Below are 21,011 nucleotides of genomic sequence, written 5' to 3' on the forward strand. Positions count from 1 at the left end.
ATAGTAAGCTTTTTGCAATAAAAGAAAATAAATATTAAATAAATAAATAAATATATAAATAAATAAATATTAATTATTTATATATAAATATATAAATAAATAAATATTACACAATAGGATCTTCTAATAAAATATTGATTAAAATTTACTGTATTATTAATTTTATAATTTAAAAAAAATTATCATGTAATGGCCAATTTCTTTTCTGTAATAAACTGATGATTTTTACTTTTCTAAATTGCAATAGTGCTAAACACGCTAAGAGATATAGCTCATTATATCCTAACGTTAGGCAATGTCTATTAATTGAAGACCTGCTTGAGTGATCCATTTTAAGTAGGAACAGAATGCAGAGGCGAAAAGCTGCTTGTTCTTTGCTTTCCGATAAGCCGCCCGCCGTTCGACGCGCGCTCTTACATTAGAAAATTCCCTGACGAGGAAAGAAATTGATTCTGAAGTAATGAAACTTTATTCACAATTTTCGCGGATTACGCAAGCACGATCGCTGCCCCGCTGAATTATATCGTGGGCGTGGGCGAAAAGGCCACGAGAGATTTTTAGGGAAGGTATACTCACCCGCTCAAGACACCAAGAACTAAGTTCAGCATGAAGAATGATCCAAGGACGATCAACGGTATAAAGTAAATCCAGTTGTATTGACTGCCAAGAGCGTCGTTTGTCTGCAAATCCGACCAGAATCGATATGAAGAGCAGTGTCGCGTATACACATATGCACCGGTTACACAGCCGAGGGTATATTAATTAACGGCAGAGGGATCGTTATGTGATACAGAGGCATCAGGCTGTACCAAACGTAACGCGATAAACGTAGCCGTCCGGGTGCGAGAGCTCGAATTTATTTATCGTTATTCGATAATTTTCATTTCTCTTCACAAAGACAAATTTTGTCCGACATGAAGAGCAAATTTTTATCTAAAGATAGATTGAATCACCACCGACCTCATTTACGCAAAACAATATTAATTTTATGAAACCTTACGGTATCGTCAGAAAGTATAATCCGGGGAAAAAGGAGTAGAATCAGAGAAACATGCCATATATGATTCGAGACTACTTGCTACATTTCCCTAATCGCTACTTACTATCTCGAGAAGTAACCTGCATAGACAAGTTTCAACTATTTCAACTAGAATAATGTTATACAGGGTGGTTTAAAAGTCTGGAAACGATCGATTATCTCCGAAAATAGTGATCCTGTGGGAAAATGTTTCAGACAAAAGTTGTAAGATTTTAAGTGACGCATGACACAGTAATATTACTATGACCTTGAAGAGTGTTGTTAAGGTCACGTGAAGATCATCTTAAATTTCTTAAATGGAACCCCCTATTTTTAATTACATATTCTTGTAACTTACCTCGAGAGCTTTTCAAAACATTATAATAAAATATTTTTTCATTGAGTATTTTCCGAGTTATGAGACTTGAAATCATTTCTTAATTTCACATAAACCATAAAATATCTAGTAAAATATTCATTTTTCGATTATCTTATCTTAATACTTTTATGCACAAAATAATGTGAGAAATCGATTGGTGTAAAGAAAACACATAGTTGTTTCGAAGAAAAAATATGTAATTTGCAATTAACAATTACATATTTTTTCTTAAAAATGAAAAAAATCTTAAAATTTTGTACATAAAAGTATTAAGGTAAGATAATCAAAAAATGAATATTTTACAAGATATTTTACGGTTTATGTAAAATTAAGAAATGATTTCAAGCTTCATAATTCGGAAAGTACTTAATGAAAACTAACTTAATTATAATGTTTTGCAAAGCTTTCGAGATAAGCTACAAGAATATGTAATAAAAAAGTAGAGGGTTCCATTTAAGAAATTGAAGGTGATCTTAACAACACTGTTCGAAGTCATAGTAATATTACTGTGTAATGCGTTACTTAAAACCCTACAACTTTTGTCTGAAATATTTTCCCACAGGACCACTATTTTCGGAAATAATTGACCGTTTCCAGACTTGTAAACCACCCTGTATATTCCGAAAACTATACTTTGAAAACTACATACAATTTGTACATTTTGAGAAAAAAACTTTCAAGTAATTTCAAAGCATGGCATTTTCTTTTAATTGATATTTCTTATCCCGGATTATCCGACTAGAAAATTATTTTTGAGATTCAACAGTTAACGATCAATGATCACAGCCAGTAGATTAATATTGGAAGACTTCAAAATAAATTATTGCGTGTTTATAACAATAAAATAGTTTAAAATTTTCCTTGTTCGGTTAATTATTAATCCTTTCGTGAATTGTGAATGAATAAATATTATCGGTAACTTTATGTGTTACTCATTTAGTGTGTATTACAACGTGCTAAAAAATATATTTATATTTAATTTCACTATAAAAATAACCTAATTGTGAGATAGATTAAAGATAATGCACGATAATCACGAAAGGATTAAATACAATGAAAGATACAGTTAACATCAATATATTAAAACATCGAAGAGGGCTGGAACTGACAATGTCATACTGAGCAAGGTGAACATATACGTCAGTGTTAGCTGTTTTTACATTCCTGAAAGCCGGCAAATTCGGCAATTTCTAAGAACACAGAAAGGGGAGACAAAAATACAAAAATACATCGACTGAAGTGAAAAATAATCAAATTAATTATAAAAGAAAATAAACGTTTAAAAGCGGGTGGTAGAGGGTTAAGGGAACACACACAGTATCGAAAAATATGATTATTCGATAATATATCTTCTGTAAAAGGATTAATTCGATAATATATCTTCTGTAAAAGGATTAATTGACAAGGAATTAGTCACAAAGGAATGAATTTGATACAAAAATGTGATATCCAAATGAAGCGTTAGTAGTTGTAGGATTGGTGACACCGATAGCAACATTCTATAGGAGACATACATTTGAGACTCTCGATTATCTTTGATGTAACACGAAAAAAAGGAGACACTGCGTGGAACAAATCGTGCGCAATAAAGAGGGCAAAATTTGAGCAAAGAGAATAAGAGAGAGAAAAAGAAAAAGAAGAAGAGATAAAGAGATGAGATAAATAAAGAAGAATGAAAAGAGGACTTTTAACACTGAAGAACATATTTCTTGCTTTACCCAGTACAATATGGCAGTCCAGCCCTCCATAGTGATACACTGGAAGACAGTGAGCATGGCGAATCCAATATTATCGAAGCTGGTGATGCCCGCGTTTGGTCCCTCCCAGTACTCCTGGCACGTCGAGATATTAGGGTTACACACGTTGGCCCCGAATGGAGCCTCAAGCTTGATGTCCGTGTTGCATGGGCTCGGCTGCTCGCCCTCCTTTATGATTACATCTACAACACCCGGTATTATAAAATATCTCAAATACATCGAGCGAGCACCGAACAAACTCCTCAAAAAGGAATTGAAATTTATACATTTGTTCAATATTCTTTCTTCAATATTCTCGAAAATTTTTATAATTATTTTATAATTTTTTTATACTGTAATTATTTTCTAAATTTTTTATATTAAATAAACTTTATAATTTTTTTTATATTAAATAAACTTTATAATTTTTTTTATATTAAATAAACTTTAAAATATTTTTTATATTAAATGAAAGGTGAATACAGAAGGAATAGGACAAATAAAAAGTTACGAGAAAATTTCTGAGAAGTTGATTCTGAATTTTCGAATGCACTCACCCATGTCCGTTATACTGAAGCACGTTTTATGCAGAGTTCCCGAATAAAACTCGAGGCCGATGATGGCGAATATCACGATGGCGAAGAGTACCAGCAAGCCGATCTGCAGCAGCGGCGCCATCGCCTTGATGATAGACTTGAGCACCACCTGAAGACCTGTGCGCAAAAAATCGCCGAGGAGTAATTAGGTCCAACCATCATTCTCACTCGAGATCGATGCGAAATTTTATACTCGGTACAACTTTTATCTCTCCTTGTTCGTGCATTGTTATCGCTTATTGCTGTAGTAAAGATAATAATTTAATATTGGTGATGGTACAAAATTGACCTCTAATCATCGATAAAATAATATTTTATTTTGCGATGCTTGTAAATAACAATTTACGCAGATGTAATGAGAAAAAATACTTTATTTTGCGATATTTCGAAAAATAGATTTTATATTAATCTGATTTGAAGTTAATTGAAAATCGATTACTTGAAAAAAAAAATACAAATATTCGATATCACTCGAAATGGTCCTGTCTAAGGATTAGGATACCTCCGCCGCATCTAAATACAACATCGAGCTCTCAATAAAATCTATATGGGCAATACTACTAACATAAAACAAACGATCGATCTAATTCGATAGAAAGCATTCTACAGGTAATAGATATATTTGCGATTAAATATGACTATACACTCTCATCTACTGATTTGACTTCATATTCGTTAATTCGCTCCTCGTCAAATCTAGCCACTATTTGAAAAATAAATATATATTCTCGACGGCGGATCATATTTGATCATCGAGATATCCAAATCTGAGGCAAAGAAGTTTCGAGTCTTAATTAAGCATTAAGCAATAATGCAATTAATGCTTAATAATTAAGCATTAATTATTCGTTACTTATTTGTACATAAAAATTGCACGAACAAGAATGCATTTTTTAGCGCCAAATGATCATCTCTCTCGTTTCTGAAATATTTTTTTATTAATTACTTATATTTCAATTGTCGTCATTTTACAAGATGCATGCACGTAATAATAGAAAGTGCATAACTGAAACATTTAGCGCTAAGAATGAGATGAAATCGCGCGTTTCTCCGCCCATATTCACACCTCGATTTAAAATATTTATTCCCAAAAATGAATATTTAATGGTATTTTAATTAATCAATATGGATTGTGTCACGTTTAGGAAAAAAAAAAATAAGATACTTTTAGCTAGAGATGTATTCGTGGTGTGAATGTGAGTACTTATTCCGTGCTATTTCCGGAGATTTCGCGACAACGAAAGAGCCTTCTCGACAATACGAGATCCCTGCGGATTCTCTCGATGCGTCGAGCAGCCCCGAATTTGAAACTCGACCGGTGCTCGACGCTTTCCAATTTCTGTACTGATGCGCTACTCACTCGGTATGCCGGAGACAAGTTTGAGCGGTCGCAACACGCGTATCGCACGCAACGTGCGCAGATCCATATCCAGGTGTATGCCTTGCGAGAACGCCGTGACGATCCTGCCCCAAAAACACACACACCCGCCACACTTTACTACTTACTACTCTATTACACTAATACTCACGCTACTCTTAAATACTTAGACTACGGCCACTAGATGGTTAACTAGCGTTTCTCTAGCCCGGGAAGAGGAGAAGAGGTAGCGCTATCAGGACGATCGGTCGGAATTTTCGATAACGCGAGAGATTAAGGTGAATTAGATTAGAACAATCGGGATTTTAATCTGCAGCGAATCCCGAAAAGTTGGATTTTCATATGATTAAAAAAATTTGATTTAATTTGGAAAATTTAAATTTAGCAGAAACTCGAAATATTTATTTCTGATTTAGTCAAATAACTAATTTAATGTAAATTTCAATTTAAAAAATTAAGCCGTTTATTTTATATAATGAAGTTTCAGGTCATGTATTATCGAGGTAATGTATTATTTCTTGGTCAAATAATTAATTTAATACACATTTCAATTAAAGATGTTTTGTACCTATTTTCAAAATATTTAATGAAAGAAGAGAATTTAATGAAAATTGTACAGAATATCCTTACATATGTTTAGAATCTTCAGTACAATTTTTAAATCGATTCACTAAAGCGTTCATAAGTTATAAGGATTTTAATTTGCACCGAATTAACATGTGTTCTTATGAGAAACGTATAATATAACCACGTCGATTCAAATGACAAAAACACATGGAAATAATATTCAGAATTTGTTTAAGATTTGCAAAAGTTTAGATACAGAGGAAATATTTGGTCAAAATAATATTATACAAGTACTAACTGGTTAAAAAGATATAAATATAATTCAATCAAGTTAGCTATGTATCTGTCACAAAGCGAAATTCTTTGCCAAAAGTTAATTATTTCGATTAATAAAAGTCGGAATATTTCAGTAAAAAACGCAATAAATATTAAAAAATAGATCTCTGCACTGTAGCTAAGATCAAATTGTAATATTCTATACAATTTCTTACTCAACAAAATATATTAAAAATAGATATATTCGTCAATATTGATTTTCAGCTACTTTCTGCTGGGATTGTATATACAAAACATCCTTAGGTGAATTAGATTAGAACAATCGGGATTTTAATCTGCAGCGAATCCCGAAAAGTTTGATTTCCATCTGATTAAAAAAAATTTGATTTAATTTGGAAAATTTAAATTTAGCAGAAACTCGAAATATTTATTTCTGATTTAGTCAAATAACTAATTTAATGTAAATTTCAATTTAAGAAATTAAGCCGTTTATTTTATATAATGATGTTTCAGGTCTTGTATTATCGAGGTAATGTATTATTTCTTGGTCAAATAACTAATTTAATACACATTTCAATTAAAAAAATTATGACATATTAAATCAATCATAAAAATTCCAAATAAAAATATTTTACATCACATTACATTGTTTATAAAAATATATATCTTTCAAATATAGTACTCGGAGGGATACACACATTTTTTCTTTATGTTAAATTCAATATTATGAAAATATCTGACAGAATAGGACAATGATCTATTGAAAATGGCGTCACGAGAGGAATAAGGTCGATGTATAGGCGTGTAAATGTATCTATATATACGTATTTTCTCTCTTTCTCTTTCTCTAGACTATATGTAAAATACTGTATATCTAGGTAGGAGAAATGTTGGGGCGAGCTAGCGATAGTATAATCGCACGTAACTCGTGATTCTAGTTTCTCGAAGATATCAGTTCACTGAGCGGTCATCGTGCGCGACCGTCTCTCATTTATTTCTGACTCTTGCCAATAACAGCAGCTTTCCGGAAAGATTCTTTTCAATCCAGAACAGATATCACAGATAACAGATATGATAGAGAGGTACTAGATCTCTTCCATCCTGCTAGAGGATGAATTAAAAATTCTAATACATACCATATTTCTTTTATATTATTCTAAAACATTAAAGTATATTTTTATTTCAATAAACCAATGAAATTTTAACAAATAACTTTTTTTCTTTTCTATAAAATTTGAAGAAGCAATGAATTACTTATTTAAACACTACTAAAAAAAAACATTTTTTATTAAAAATCATTTTAAATATTTCCATTACGAAACAATGATGAATTGAAAATAATTCAACAATGTTCAATGCTAGATTTTTCGTTACAAATTAATCTTCAATTAATCTTCAATTAATTAAATTAATAATTCATTAATCATTTCTTTACAGATTTTTCTTACAGATAAATTCTGAAAATAAAACCGAAGAAATAAATTTACTTAAATTTGAAAATGAATTATACATACGCGATAAATATTTTGAAACAGAAATAAATTTTTGAAGATGATCAAATATTCCAAATTTTAGCAAAGATATCAAGAGAATGAATCCTTCTCCAGTAAAAAATGATTTTAAATATTTCTATTACGAAACAATGATGAATTAAAAATAATTCAACAATGTTCAATGCTAGATTTTCCTTTACAGATTAATCTTCAATTAATTAAATTAATAATTCATTAATCATTTCTTTACTTTTTTTTCTTACAGATAAATTCTGAAAATAAAACGAAGAAATAAATTTACTTAAATTTGAAAATGAATTATACATACGCGATAAATATTTTGAAACAGAAATAAATTTTTGAAGATAATCGAATATTCCAAATTTTAGCAAAGATATCAGGAGAGTGAATCCTTCTCCAGTAAAACCGTAATTGTAGCCTTCGCTAATAATGATGATGAGAAATCTTAACTATCGGTAATGTGAATGACGTCGATGATTGATTAGCTTATGAAAAAAGAAATAAATCCAATATAAGCGGGAAACCTAGCAATCGAAAGAGGGTAATCATCTTCGAGAATTATGGACACTATTAAATGATTAAACAAAGCAACAATCCGTCTGTGTATCTGTATGACGTCTAAAGTAAAACTATCTAGTAAATAACGGCTGCGCTTTTAAACACGTTATGTGCTCTAGGAGGACACGTATCCATTTAACAATGTATAGTCGACTTTATTATTTAGCGTGACTGCAGCTAAAGATAGCTAACCACTAAATATAGGCATCGTTCCGCGCAGGTCATCACATCTGTGTGCGTGTGTGTGTTTTTTTCCTTCTGTCTACCTGTTCATGAGAGCGCATCTTCGGCGTAATCGGAGACGAAATGGTCCAAATTGCTATTTTCGAAGAGAACACTTTCGGGGAATATTAACTACTAATTAACAAATAAGTCTTTCTTTCTTGCAGACACACACGATCTAGTAAGATGTATCCTAACAATCACAGGAGAGAATAATGATTAATTCCAATTTATCAAATACGGCAACTAAACTGCTCGCTACGTGTTTATTTTTCTACGTATGACTACAAAACTATTAGAAATCAGAGATCAGAATCATTAGGAAATATCTAGATTGAAAATGTAAAACGTTATTAACGCGTATAATGTATTGTTAGAAGGAAAAATAAATATACTTGTGACAACTGTTTTTTTTTTATCATAATTAATTAGCAGAATTTTTTTGCTCCATCAATATTAGCAAAAATGTAATTGCGAAAACTTTATGTGTATAGTTAAAAAGATTTTTTATATTATATATACAAATTTTTAACATTTTGTTCTAAAAGAACTTTTATATATTTGTACGTAAGCGATGTATTTGTGTAAATACGCTTTCTTCAAACTTGAGCAGTGTGTATCAAATTGCGATATTCATAAATCTAAACTGTTCATCAATCTAATCGCAAATTCTTCTAGAAGAAATAGAATATACAGGGTGTCCCATTTTATTTTTGTCAGTCAAATATCTCGATATTACTTAGAGTTAGAAAGAAATGTTTCAGAAAAATATTGTATGGCTTGAAGGGGGCCATAAGATGATGTCATTGACCTTGAAAAGTCGCTTGAAAGACACGTAAAGATCATCTTCAATTTTTTAAACGGAATCCCCTATTTTTTATTATTTATTCTTGTAGCTTATCTCGAGAGCTTTCCAAAACACTATAATAAAGTATTTCTTCATTGAGTACTTTTCAAGTTATGAAGCTTGAAATAATTTCTTAATTTTACATTAAACCATAAAATATCTAGTAAAATATTCATTTTCCGATTATCTTACCTTAATACTTTTATATACAAAATAATGAGAGGAATCAATTGGTGTAAAGAAAACACATAGTTGTTTAAAAAAAAAATATGTAATTGTTAATTGCAGATTACATATTTTTTTTTTAAAACTATGTTTTTTTCTTTACCAATTGATTCCTCTCATTATTTTGTACATAAAAGTATTGAGTATTAAGATAATCGAAAAATGAATATTTTACTAGATATTTTATGATTTATGTAAAATTAAGAAATTATTTCAAGCCTCATAAAACTCGAAAAGTACTCGATGAAAAAAATACCTTATTATAGTGTTCTGAAAAGCTCTCGAAACTTAAGCTACAAGAGCTTTTTCTTGAGAAGGGATTGCTCTGACACCCTGTATATATATTTTTATAAATATATATACATATAAATTATCTTTATATCCAACAAATATCGATCATGAATTGAGCCAACTTTTATTCATTATGAGCTCTAACTTTATCAATTGATCTAAGACACCCATAGCCTCTAAGAGCAAAGGGGCTAGTGAAAAACATACGACGTTAAATTACGTAATTAGAAGATTAACTTAAGTAAAAGATGCTAGAGAACTAATAATGTATAAATATATAGATATATATATAGACAAGTTCAAGTCGATGCTTCTCTCGCTTGCCAGAACTAGACGTCGCACCAACTAAAGCAGCGAAACTGGCCGAAATTGAAAGGTCGAGCTAAGAGTTTCGGCGCCGAAGACATTAAAACTATGTTCATAACTATGAGAATGCATATAAATTGCCAGGAAGCACAATGTGGTAGGGCACGAGACTCGAAAGAGGCTGAAGAAGGGGGTTAGTCATCCGCTGCTTGACTATTAGCTCGACTTGTTATTGGCAGGGCTTTCTCTCGGGGTGGTTTGTTAATCGCTGCTGTTCTTTCGCAGAACTCTGACTGACTCACTTGGAATTTTTGAAACCAGCTTTAGCGGTCTGAGGACCCTGAAGGAACGTAGCATACGCAGGTCGACGTCCACGTTTGTTTCGGCGAACACGGTCATCGACCTAATTCAAGGATCACTCTAAAATCTATCTGACCAATCGGCCTGGTGATCGATGTTCATGTTTCCTTAAATCCTATGGCTATGGAGAAACCAGTTCGTAAACTACATTACCAGAATGTCCAATTTTCGAAACATTTACTTGATGGCATTTTTGCTGAAAACCGTATTTATTTTTCATAGTTTTACCAATAAATTGCATCGAGAAAGCTGATTAAATATATATATATATATCGGAATATCTTGCCTGGTAATGTTGATTAAATTGATTCCCCCAATATCTTGTTTACTTATAGGAGTAATTAGGGAAAGAGGTTTATTTTGTCACTCGCTTTGATCGCAAATTAATTAATGGACGAGACAATATTTGTTTCTCTCGAGAATGATCAATATTAATGATTTGTCCTATTTATGTAAGAGATGTAAATGTGTATAAAAATGTATATGGCAATACACTGAGCTTAAGAATATGAAATTACTTATTTTTCATCATATAAGATTATTTTGCCCGCGTGTCGGATCTAATAAATAATTGAAAAATTCATGGTTTCTCAGGAAACTCGCTCTTTTTTCGCGCAAGTAAATTGTTAAAGAAATACTCACGGGAAAAAATAGCCGGGAATATAAAATTACAGACAGTGTTTGCTGTAGATAATTTCAAAATTATCTAGATAAAGATAAAGATCCGTAAATTTATCTTAGATGAGATAAAGATGATTTAGCTTTTACTTAATCTAGATGAAAGATGAGATAATTATTGCGATAATCTATAATTGCGATAATTATTTAAATATTTTTGTTTATTTTAGAAGACTATAAATATTTGTAAAAAATGTGACGCAGATTATAAATGGGATATTAAAATCATAAACACATATTCTTTCTCTTTTCCTAAAGAATATTTAAATAAATAGCAAAAAGGTATATAAATGATATGATAAATATTTATTTATTAATTTATATTTATAATATATTTATAATATATTTTTAATATATTAATAATATAATAATAATATATTTATAATATATTAATAATAATAATATAAAAAATATATTTTAGATATTTTAGATAGATTTTTAGAAGCTTGCCTGGAAAACTTTTTTGCATAATGAAAACGTCATCTTAGACAATTTTTAGATAAGATGACATATATTTTTCATCTAAGATAAAGATAAAGATACTTTGTATTTCTTCATCTAGTTAATCTTCATCTAGTTAAAGATAAAGATAATTTCTTTATCTAGATGATCATCTAGATAATTTTATCTGGATTTTATCTAGATAATTTTATCTGGATAATTTTATCTGGATGTAAACACTGGTTACAGAGAAAGAACAGTGGAAGGAAACGAAAGGAGGGACTTTGCCGACGAAGAAGCTCTCGACTCTTACCCAGTCACCACGACGAAGAAGTCCATGATGTTCCAGATGTTGCGCAGGTAGGAGCCACGGTGGAGGACGAAGCCGAGAGCGAGGATCTTGAGGCTCGCCTCGACGCAGAAGATCCCGAGGAAGTAGATCTCCGTGGTCTCGAGCTTCTGTGCGAGTATGGTCTTGTCAGAATTCGGCAGGTGCTCCTCGAGGGCAAGGACTACGCAATTGGCGATGATGGTGAGCAGGACGGCGTACTCGAAGGGCGGCCACTCGATGATGAAGCGCGTATGCTTCCGTATGCAATTATCCTCCGACAGGATAAACAACGACGTGGTGCCCTTGCCGCCCACCCCACCGCCACCCGCCCCTCCGCCCTGATCCCGGCCTGGTGCCATGTCTACCAGACCAGGTACCTGAAGAGCAATATCTCCCTCAGAAGATGATACATCTCGAAAGATATAGCGAGCTTTTAAACCGAAGTACCCGAATAAAAAATCGGAAAAATTGAACAACGTTAAAGCAAATGGAGATCTTGAAAAATGATGAATAAGTAAAATTATGGAGATCTTGAAAAATAATGAATAAATAAAATTATGGAGATCTTGAAAAATGAGGAATAAATAAAATTATGTATTTGTACATGTTTAATGATCTACTTTTTATAATCAAATATAAGGATAAGTGTGGTAATATATGTCTGAAATATATTTAAAGTTTGCGATTCAATTATTTTAAATATTTTGATTATTACACAATTTAACGTCATCTTACCTCCCCTCCGAAGCTAGTCCAGTCACCGAGACCACTCCTCAGTCCGGCCAACCTCGACCTTCTCCCGTAGTACTGACTCGCGTATCCAGAGTCCCTTTGTGCCGCCTCTTGCGCTGCTGCCAACCTGAAAAAGGGATGAAGGGGGTGGTTAATGACTGGTTGCACGTTGAAGACCAGAATTAGAAACAATGATCCAGAAATCATGGTCCATATAATTTACTTATAAATAAGTCAATTATATTTTATTAATGAATTAATATTATAATATAATCTAACCTAGCTTCAATAAGCATCAATAAGCTGCTAATTATTAATAATTAAAAACCAAAGAATGATAAATAATTTCATAAGCTTGCCAACGTAAAAGTCTGTAAGATAATTAAAATCACAAAAATACATAAATAATGCGTCAATAGTTAATTAATAGTTTGATGAAAGAATTTTTATTAAAAAGAAGTGATCGCTATTTATATTATTATATCTTCAAAACGAAGGATAAATTAGATATTAATTAACAGTCATATTTATATATTTTACATCTGTCATTTATATGTCTCATGTGTTATATATACATATGTCAACCATATAATATAATCGTCAGTCTGTATTAGATAAATATCTCGAAGTTAAACGATTATGTTTAGCATCGAATATAATGTATACAGATGAAAGATGTAAACAAGAGTTTTCATTTAATGTAATTTCTACATAAATATTAGTCTCAAAAATATTATTTTTTTTAATTATTACAATTTATATCTATGTACTTATATTTTTTATTTATATATTTTATATGTGCGCTGAGAAAAATCGTTTGATTGTACCAACAAAACGTATATAATTGAAGGCATTTTGGTTAAATCAAACAAGAATTTCTAGTTATCATGATAAGATTCGATTTTTTATAATTAGAACGTTTAATAGATTTTATAAAGATTTGGTTAGTATTTTCTGGTTGGATCTATAAAATTTCTTGTTACATTAATTTCTTTGCTTGCCACTCTTAACATAACTCGTATTCAATATTTGCCATGAAATGTGTATAAAGAACTAGTATTAACATTAAATCCAAAGTATAATTTTTTTCCCCTTACGAGCAGTAGTGCCAGAAAGAGGACGCTAGCTCTCTAATTGTGTGTGTTTGAGCTGCATCCTCTTCTTGCATCACTGTTTATCAGTTTAATTTCTAACAAACTGAATTTAAAATAATTTATTGAATAATCTGGATTGAATTTATCCAATAATCTTGTTGGAATTCAGAATATTAAACAAACTTTTGAGATTAGATGGAGAAAATTTTCGACGACTTGGTGCTGGCGAGTTTAGTATTATTAACCAGAAAATTTGGTAAATTTAACAGGAAGAAAATAATCAAATTCATCTGGTAATTCCTACAAAAATTCTAATTCGTCCATTTTCCAACAGACATACTGGTTGAATCTACCAGAATTCTAATTAATGCAACCAGATTTTTTTCTCAGTGCACTGTTTATCAGTTTAATTTCTAACAAACTAAATTTAAAATAATTTATTCAATAATCTGGATTGAATTTATCCAATAATCTTGTTAGAATTCAAAATATTAAACAGACTTTTGAGATTAGATGGAAAAAATTTTCGACGACTTGGTGCTGGCGAGTTTAGTATTATTAACCAGAAAATTTGATAAATTTAACAGGAAGAAATTAATCAAATTCATCTGGTAATTCCTACAAAAATTCTAGTTCGTCCATTTTCCAACAGACATACTGGTTGAATCTACCAGAATTATAATTAATGCAATCAGATTTTTTTCTCAGTGTGTGTATATTTTGACGAGATTCTTGAAATTCTACTTTCAAAATGTACGACATATTGCAAATCACCAAATATGTATAAAGTGTGCAGGAAATTTCGGCAGAATTATTCTCGTTATGCAGGCGAGCGATGCCTCAGAGAGATTGCATAAAAGATTTCATTAATGACGAACGGAGATGCGTAACGCGGTGGCTCCGGCTTCAATTAAGTGCATTAGTCGAGACTTTTGCGACAGATACTCTGTATGCGTGTTGGCTCTTCTCTCGTGTGATAGAAAGGGAGAGAAAAATAGAGTAAGTGCAATCAAGGCACATGATAATGCAATAATTCACGGCAAGAATTTCTCGTCAGTGCATCCTTGCTTTCGTATAATACATCAATTGCATGCGATAGCGCTAACGATGAAATTTCTGTGCTCATAAAATCGCAACGTTTGCCTCAAAAAAATGGAAAAAAAATTAAATCTACATATTATCTTTATGATAAAACATTTTCGGTAAAAGAGATATATGTATATTATAATATGAATAGATAATCTTAAATACTTTTCTTAAAAATACATCCAATTAACATTCGAAATTTATTATAATTTTGCATTATAACATTTCATGCATTAATATATTTCACATACATTATTAACATATTTTATATTTTGTTTTTTATTTTCATACCTTATATAAGAGACTTTTAATTGATTAATATTTAAAGAATTGGAAAGCTGTGTACGAAGAATGATAAGATTCTAAAGTCTACAAGAGAAGTACTTTAGTAATTTTATTAATTAATTCTAAATTAATTAATTAGATTTTTTATATTCATTATAATAATATATATATTCAATAATTATTCAAAAAATTTCATATTCTTCAAATGGTAATCAATATTTCATAGATGTAATGTTTAAAATTAATAATAAAAAATTTAAATATCTAATAATAACTTAAAATAATCTTTAACCAACTTTAAATAATTTCTATAAGGATACGATCAATAAATCAAAATACTTTTCTAATCTGATATTAGCGATTTAATCGAACGCCACAAATTCACTCGCTGTTCTAAAAAAAGCTCGATGCTGAATTTGCACAATACGACGAGGAGTCTATTTTCGATCGATCGTAGCTGAATTTGGGATATCTCTCGAAAACCAAGAGTGCTTGAGATCTTTTTGAGAAAATCGATATACGCTCTATTTTTCCTCTAACAAATACAATCGAGCGGCGTGAAATATGGTGACTGAGAAAAGCACATCTCTTCGCAGAAGATTTATTTGGTATTACACGGATTAAATTCGATATTGATAAATCTAAGTTTTTTATCATTAATTCTAAGCATTATATTTAATTTGCATCAGATATTGCAAGTTTATGTAACAATTGCTCGAATATTCCTTATTTTCATGTGTGCGAAAAGATTATTTTTACTTTAATTTTAAACAAATTATATAAAAATGCTAAATATCAAATGTCTAATAATTATATAGTTCACACATTACTTGACGTATCAAAATGTTTTGAAATTAGAAAAAGACATATAGATTGCGTTATAAGTTAATTGAAGCATTTGTGAAGAACTTTTTTTTTCACGTCACTCGAAAACAATAAAGTATGACGATAACAGATAAAGTTTCGCGATTTGTCACATCGCCGACATACGACATTTAGGTGAACGAGAAAACGACTCGAAGGAAAAAGTTCGCGTCGAGATTGTTCAATTTTATGTATCCGGAGAATCGAATATAATACGGAGAGCAAGCGTGGTGTAGCGTCTGCGTCTAGCGAATTTTATCAGCTACTTCCAGCGCTCCCTTATCCTGCTTTACGAGACCCTTTCTTCTCCTTTACTTTGGCCGTTTCTGTTGGCGACCGACAAAGCGGCGCCGACCAGGGATAGAAATTCGCAAAAAATAATTATGATGGCAGTCCTGGTGAAATCGTCAAGCTTACAATAAGAAGATAAGCGTGTGTTCGTTTCTCTCTCAGGCATATTTTCGAAAGAGTTCAAATGAAAGGAGCTAAACACAATTACGTATTAGCTTTTTTTTTACGTAATAAATATCTAAAATCTAAATTTTCAATTAGTACATATGTGTTAACAATTATAAGAAAATCTTTTTAAGGATGTTTTGTATGTAGAATCCCAGCAAAAAGGAGCTGAATATATATAGCTATTTTCATTTGGAATTTTTATGATTGATTTTAATGTCATAATTTTTTTAATTGAAATGTATATTAAATTAGTTATTTGACCAAGAAATAGTACATTACCTTGATAATACATGACCTGAAACATCATTATATAAAATAAATAACTTATTTTTTTTAATTGAAATTTATATAAAATTAGGTTTCTGACTAAATCAGAAATAAATATTTCGAGTTTCTGCTAAATTTAAATTTTCCAAATTAAATCAAATTTTTTTTAATCAGATGGAAATCTAACTTTTCGGGATTCGCTGCAGATTAAAATCCCGATTGTTCTAATCTAATTCACCTAAGAATGTTTTGTATGTATAATCCCAGTAAAAAGTAGCTGAAAATCAATATTGACGAATACATCCACTTTTGGTGTATTTTGAGTAAGAAATTGTGTGGAATATTACAATTTGTTCTTAGCTACAGCGCAGAAATGTATTTTTTAATATTTATTGCGTTTTTACTGAAATATTCCGAATTTTGTTAATCGAAATGATTAACTTTTGGCGGAGAATTTTGCCTTGTGACAGATACATGGCTAACTTCATTGCATTATATTTAATATCTTTTTAACCAGTTAGTATTTGTATAATATTGTTTGACCAAATATTTCCTCTGTATCTAAACTTTTGCAAATTTTCAACAAATTCTGAATATTATTTTCATGTGTTTTTGTCATTTGAATCGACATGGTTTATACGTTTCCCATAAAAACACATGTTAATTCGATGCAAATTAAAATCTTTATAACTTGTAAACGCTTTAGTGAATCGATTTAACAATTGTACTGAAGATTCTAAACATATGTAAGGCCATTCTGTACAATTTTCATTAAATTCTTTTCTTTCATTAAATATTTTGAAAATAGGTACAAAATATCCTTAATTGAAATGTGTATTAAATTAGTTATTTGACAAAGAAATAATACATTACCTCGGTAATACATGACCTGAAATATCATTATATAAAATAAATAGCTTAATTTTTTAAATTGAAGTTTACATTAAATTAGTTATTTGACTAAATCAGAAATAAATATTTCGAGTTTCTGCTAAATTTAAATTTTCAAATTAAATCAAGTTTTTTTTAGGATTAAAGACATTCTGTACAATTTTCATTAAATTCTCAATATTGTGAAAATAGGTACAAAACATTCTTAATATTCGGAATAGAAAAAAATTGAATGTGAGGAAAAGGTAAATGTTGAAATATTTAAAAAATGTACAAAATAATTTGCAATTGTTGCTAGTGCTTGTTCGTGTCTCGGCCTAACGTCGCTGAATTATTGAGAATAGGACAGGAATAATTGATCCAGTTTGTTCTGTAACGGTGGGATCAATACTACTCTCGAAAATGAATCGCCGACTCGTCCGTGTGTCCATTTTGCAAGGACGCACGCCGTGAAGTAGAGCAATATACGTAATGAAAAGATTCAATTGCGATTGTGGAGATTGTTACATCAGCAACAGGTGTAATCCTTCGACGCGATTAGGACTGGAATTAATGATTATTAAAATAGTGAAATGTATTCCATTGTATCCCGTCGAAATTAAATCCGCTTCTCATCGCACGCATTTTTTATAATCCATTTTATGAAATTTATAACAAATAAAATTATAACTATAATATTGCATAATTTTTTTCAGCGAACTTGATAATTAAATCTTTAATAGAGAGCTGATTAAGTCATTTCTCCATTTTTCTCTTTAGTTTTCTTACATATTTATTAATTTATTAAATATATTTTTATGAAGTCCTCTTAAAATGTTCACCATGTTGTCAAAATTTGATATTAATGAAATTAAATTCGGAATCGAACTTGCAGAAATTGAACGATATGATTCAGACGCTATACTTGTTCGCAATATATCGCAATCGCAAAACAAATGTAGGGTTGTCTTGCACTTGCATCGAATTGCCGCATGCAGCCCTCGCGAAGGTTAATCGCGATTTATGCAACAACGTTGTGTTGCAGCGCTTCGCTCTGTCGGATCGCAGTTTTTACCGGCAAGCAAGTAACGGCGGGACCCGAATCGTGCCAAATGGTCGTGTTACTGGATGCCTCTGTTTTTCGTCGATAGTAATTAATACGTGCGGAGCGGATGCTCTCTCTCGGTGAAATTTTTTCCGCCGTTTATCCGACCGGTTACTTCATAAATATTCAGTCACGAATATTTCGGGATTGAGGAGAGATGCCGCAACACATAGAAAAGTAGATATTCGAGTCACTACTACATTTATAAAGACGTAAGGTTCACTTTTGAAGCTTCGCGAAATTAAATTTTCTTACGCGATTAAATTTTATATTTTACATTAATAAAATAGTGAAAAAGTGACGGCATTTAATACTGGAAAGAACATTAAGAGAAAAATGATTTTAAAATAATCTTGATAAGAATAGAAAAAGGCTTAATTTTTTTTTCAACTATTTTCCTTCCAAGACACACGAAAGGAACTATCAGATTTGTAGCCATATTTGTAAACACAAAATAGTTTACTTGGTAAGATGCTAATTTAAACGTTCTAGTTCTAAAGGGATTAAACATTTCCTCTGACGAAGAATATTTCCGTAAGAAATTAGGAGGGCAAACTCTGGATAAAAACTGCTTATGCCGCAATAGAGTTCACAGAGGAAGATCCTAATTCTTGCTAATTGAAGTAACGAGCGAGAGCTACAAACGTAGCCAGTATCTCAGATAATCAGGAAAGAAATATTTGTTTCCTCTGAAAAACGTGAAGTGAGATAAATTATTCTCAAAGAGTTTCGAGAGAACTTATTGAAGAATACTAATTCTATCTCGGCCCTAGTTAACTGTAGAGAGTACATCCTAAGAACTTATCGATTTACTACATTATTCGCTAGTAATTTGCCTCGTTAATTATGTACATTTTTAATAAGAATCTGATATTGTTAACGGATATCAATGCAGCTTGCTATATAAATCTATGCATAAAAGATGAGAGTTACTAGATTAAACGAAAAAAATAACATCAAATAAAAATAATTCTTTTATATTCCTTGTAATTTAATAATTGATCATAGCAAAGAAAGGAAATATATTTAATTTCTCTCTTTTCTCAATTATAAAAAGCCCAAATATTAATATATTAATTATACCCAATAAATGAATAATAATGTTGTCTCTTTCCAATACAATTTTGACCATTATATCAGTTATTTATTGATATATCAATTTCGATTACCTATCAGTTGGTAAAAAATTGTGCGTCAGGTCACAAACTTATTTCGCTAAAAATATTAATTGAAAACGACAGATTGTGACCAGGCTGTGAATCGAATATATCTATATAGGCGGCCAGGCGCCAACGAAAGAGAGACGAAGGAACATTAAAAATAATTGACCTTCGATTCCGGATCGACAGGCAAGCAGCAACGCGACGCCGTCGACCATCGCGTCGCAAGGCCGTTCCATTATTTTTCCTTTTTACAAGAGATATAAACCTTTTCGAATGTTATCTCGCCACGTCACAGATTCAGAGGCGCGGGTTTCGCAAAGAAATCATCTCCGATGCATACTCGACCGAGGCGGCTCGATTTCATCGAGATCAATACATGGGAAATATCAACCCCTCATCTGTGCTCTCGTTTTAACGATATTCCCGCGTGATATAATCTTCGAACAATCGACTCGATGCTGGAACATACATGTTTGCCCTTCAAGTTATTCTACATATGGCAGTAAACACATCTCCCCTAAGGGGATCCCTCATTGAACGGCGAACTCTTACACGATACAGCACCCTCATCTAATCCCTTATCTCTCTCTATCACATTTTTTTATAAAGAAGATAAAGAGCACTGCTTTTTCTACTCTACTTTACCGACATTTCAGGTACGGACCGAAATTTTTGGGCAGGTGCCATTTATTAAATTCAATTTTCACAGTTCCACAAGTTTTTATTGTGCAGTCCGCTGTTGGGTATGCTATTGTTTTGTGTAAAAGCTATAAAATATTTATACAAGGCTAATGTCTTTATGTGATGATAGCTTTAGACGCCATGTTGATTTAAGAAGTCGATAAATAAATATATAATTTTGTAAATATATAATTTTTTTCTTTCTCAGTATATAATCGGTATCGCCGAGTCCGTTTGCATCTATACTTGAACCGTAGAAAAGAAATTTTAATTCTATGCAGGCAATAAAAAATGGCACCTGTCCAAAAATTACAGTGTTTTGCCGATAAAACAGATATGTTAATGGATCCCTTCAAGTTCACATCACGTTATGCTTGAAATGAATGATTTTGTAAATTTGGTGCATTATGGAATATATAAGCGTTAGAATCGCTTACTACATATTGTGTTAAGGATGACGTAATTTGTCTCTAATTGATTCATGGATTTTGATTAAAGATTAAAGCACAGCTGTACTATATAATTATGCAGGTTTTATATTTGAGAAAGGGTTATTAATATTTTCTATTCAATTCGTTTCTTTCGAATTCAATTCATACACATCAATCACTATTTTATTGCATAAAGTTCATTAACATTGTTCACATTTGTATCGAATAAATTATGATTAGGTTATCATTGA

The 21,011-nt window shown here is 31.1% G+C and overlaps 1 protein-coding gene across 15 annotated transcripts in view; it reads right to left on the reverse strand.

Moving 5' to 3' along the window:
- LOC105258693 (voltage-dependent calcium channel type A subunit alpha-1) overlaps positions 1-21,011 on the reverse strand; it is a 200,741-nt gene that overhangs the window by 56,532 nt on the left and 123,198 nt on the right. For all 15 annotated transcript variants that reach the window (XM_025414293.1, XM_025414296.1, XM_011270118.3 and 12 more), the window contains 6 exons: positions 12,459-12,582; positions 11,706-12,100; positions 5,090-5,193; positions 3,691-3,846; positions 3,116-3,336; positions 577-680 (listed from right to left, as the gene is read on the reverse strand). In XM_025414293.1, the coding sequence (XP_025270078.1) occupies positions 577-680; positions 3,116-3,336; positions 3,691-3,846; positions 5,090-5,193; positions 11,706-12,100; positions 12,459-12,582 (1,104 nt within the window). The remainder of the gene's footprint in view (positions 1-576; positions 681-3,115; positions 3,337-3,690; positions 3,847-5,089; positions 5,194-11,705; positions 12,101-12,458; positions 12,583-21,011) is intronic.

The sequence above is a fragment of the Camponotus floridanus genome, unplaced genomic scaffold (genome assembly GCF_003227725.1).
Source record: "Camponotus floridanus strain SB8 unplaced genomic scaffold, Cflo_v7.5 scaffold8, whole genome shotgun sequence".
In the NCBI taxonomy this organism is placed as follows: Eukaryota; Metazoa; Arthropoda; class Insecta; order Hymenoptera; family Formicidae; genus Camponotus; species Camponotus floridanus.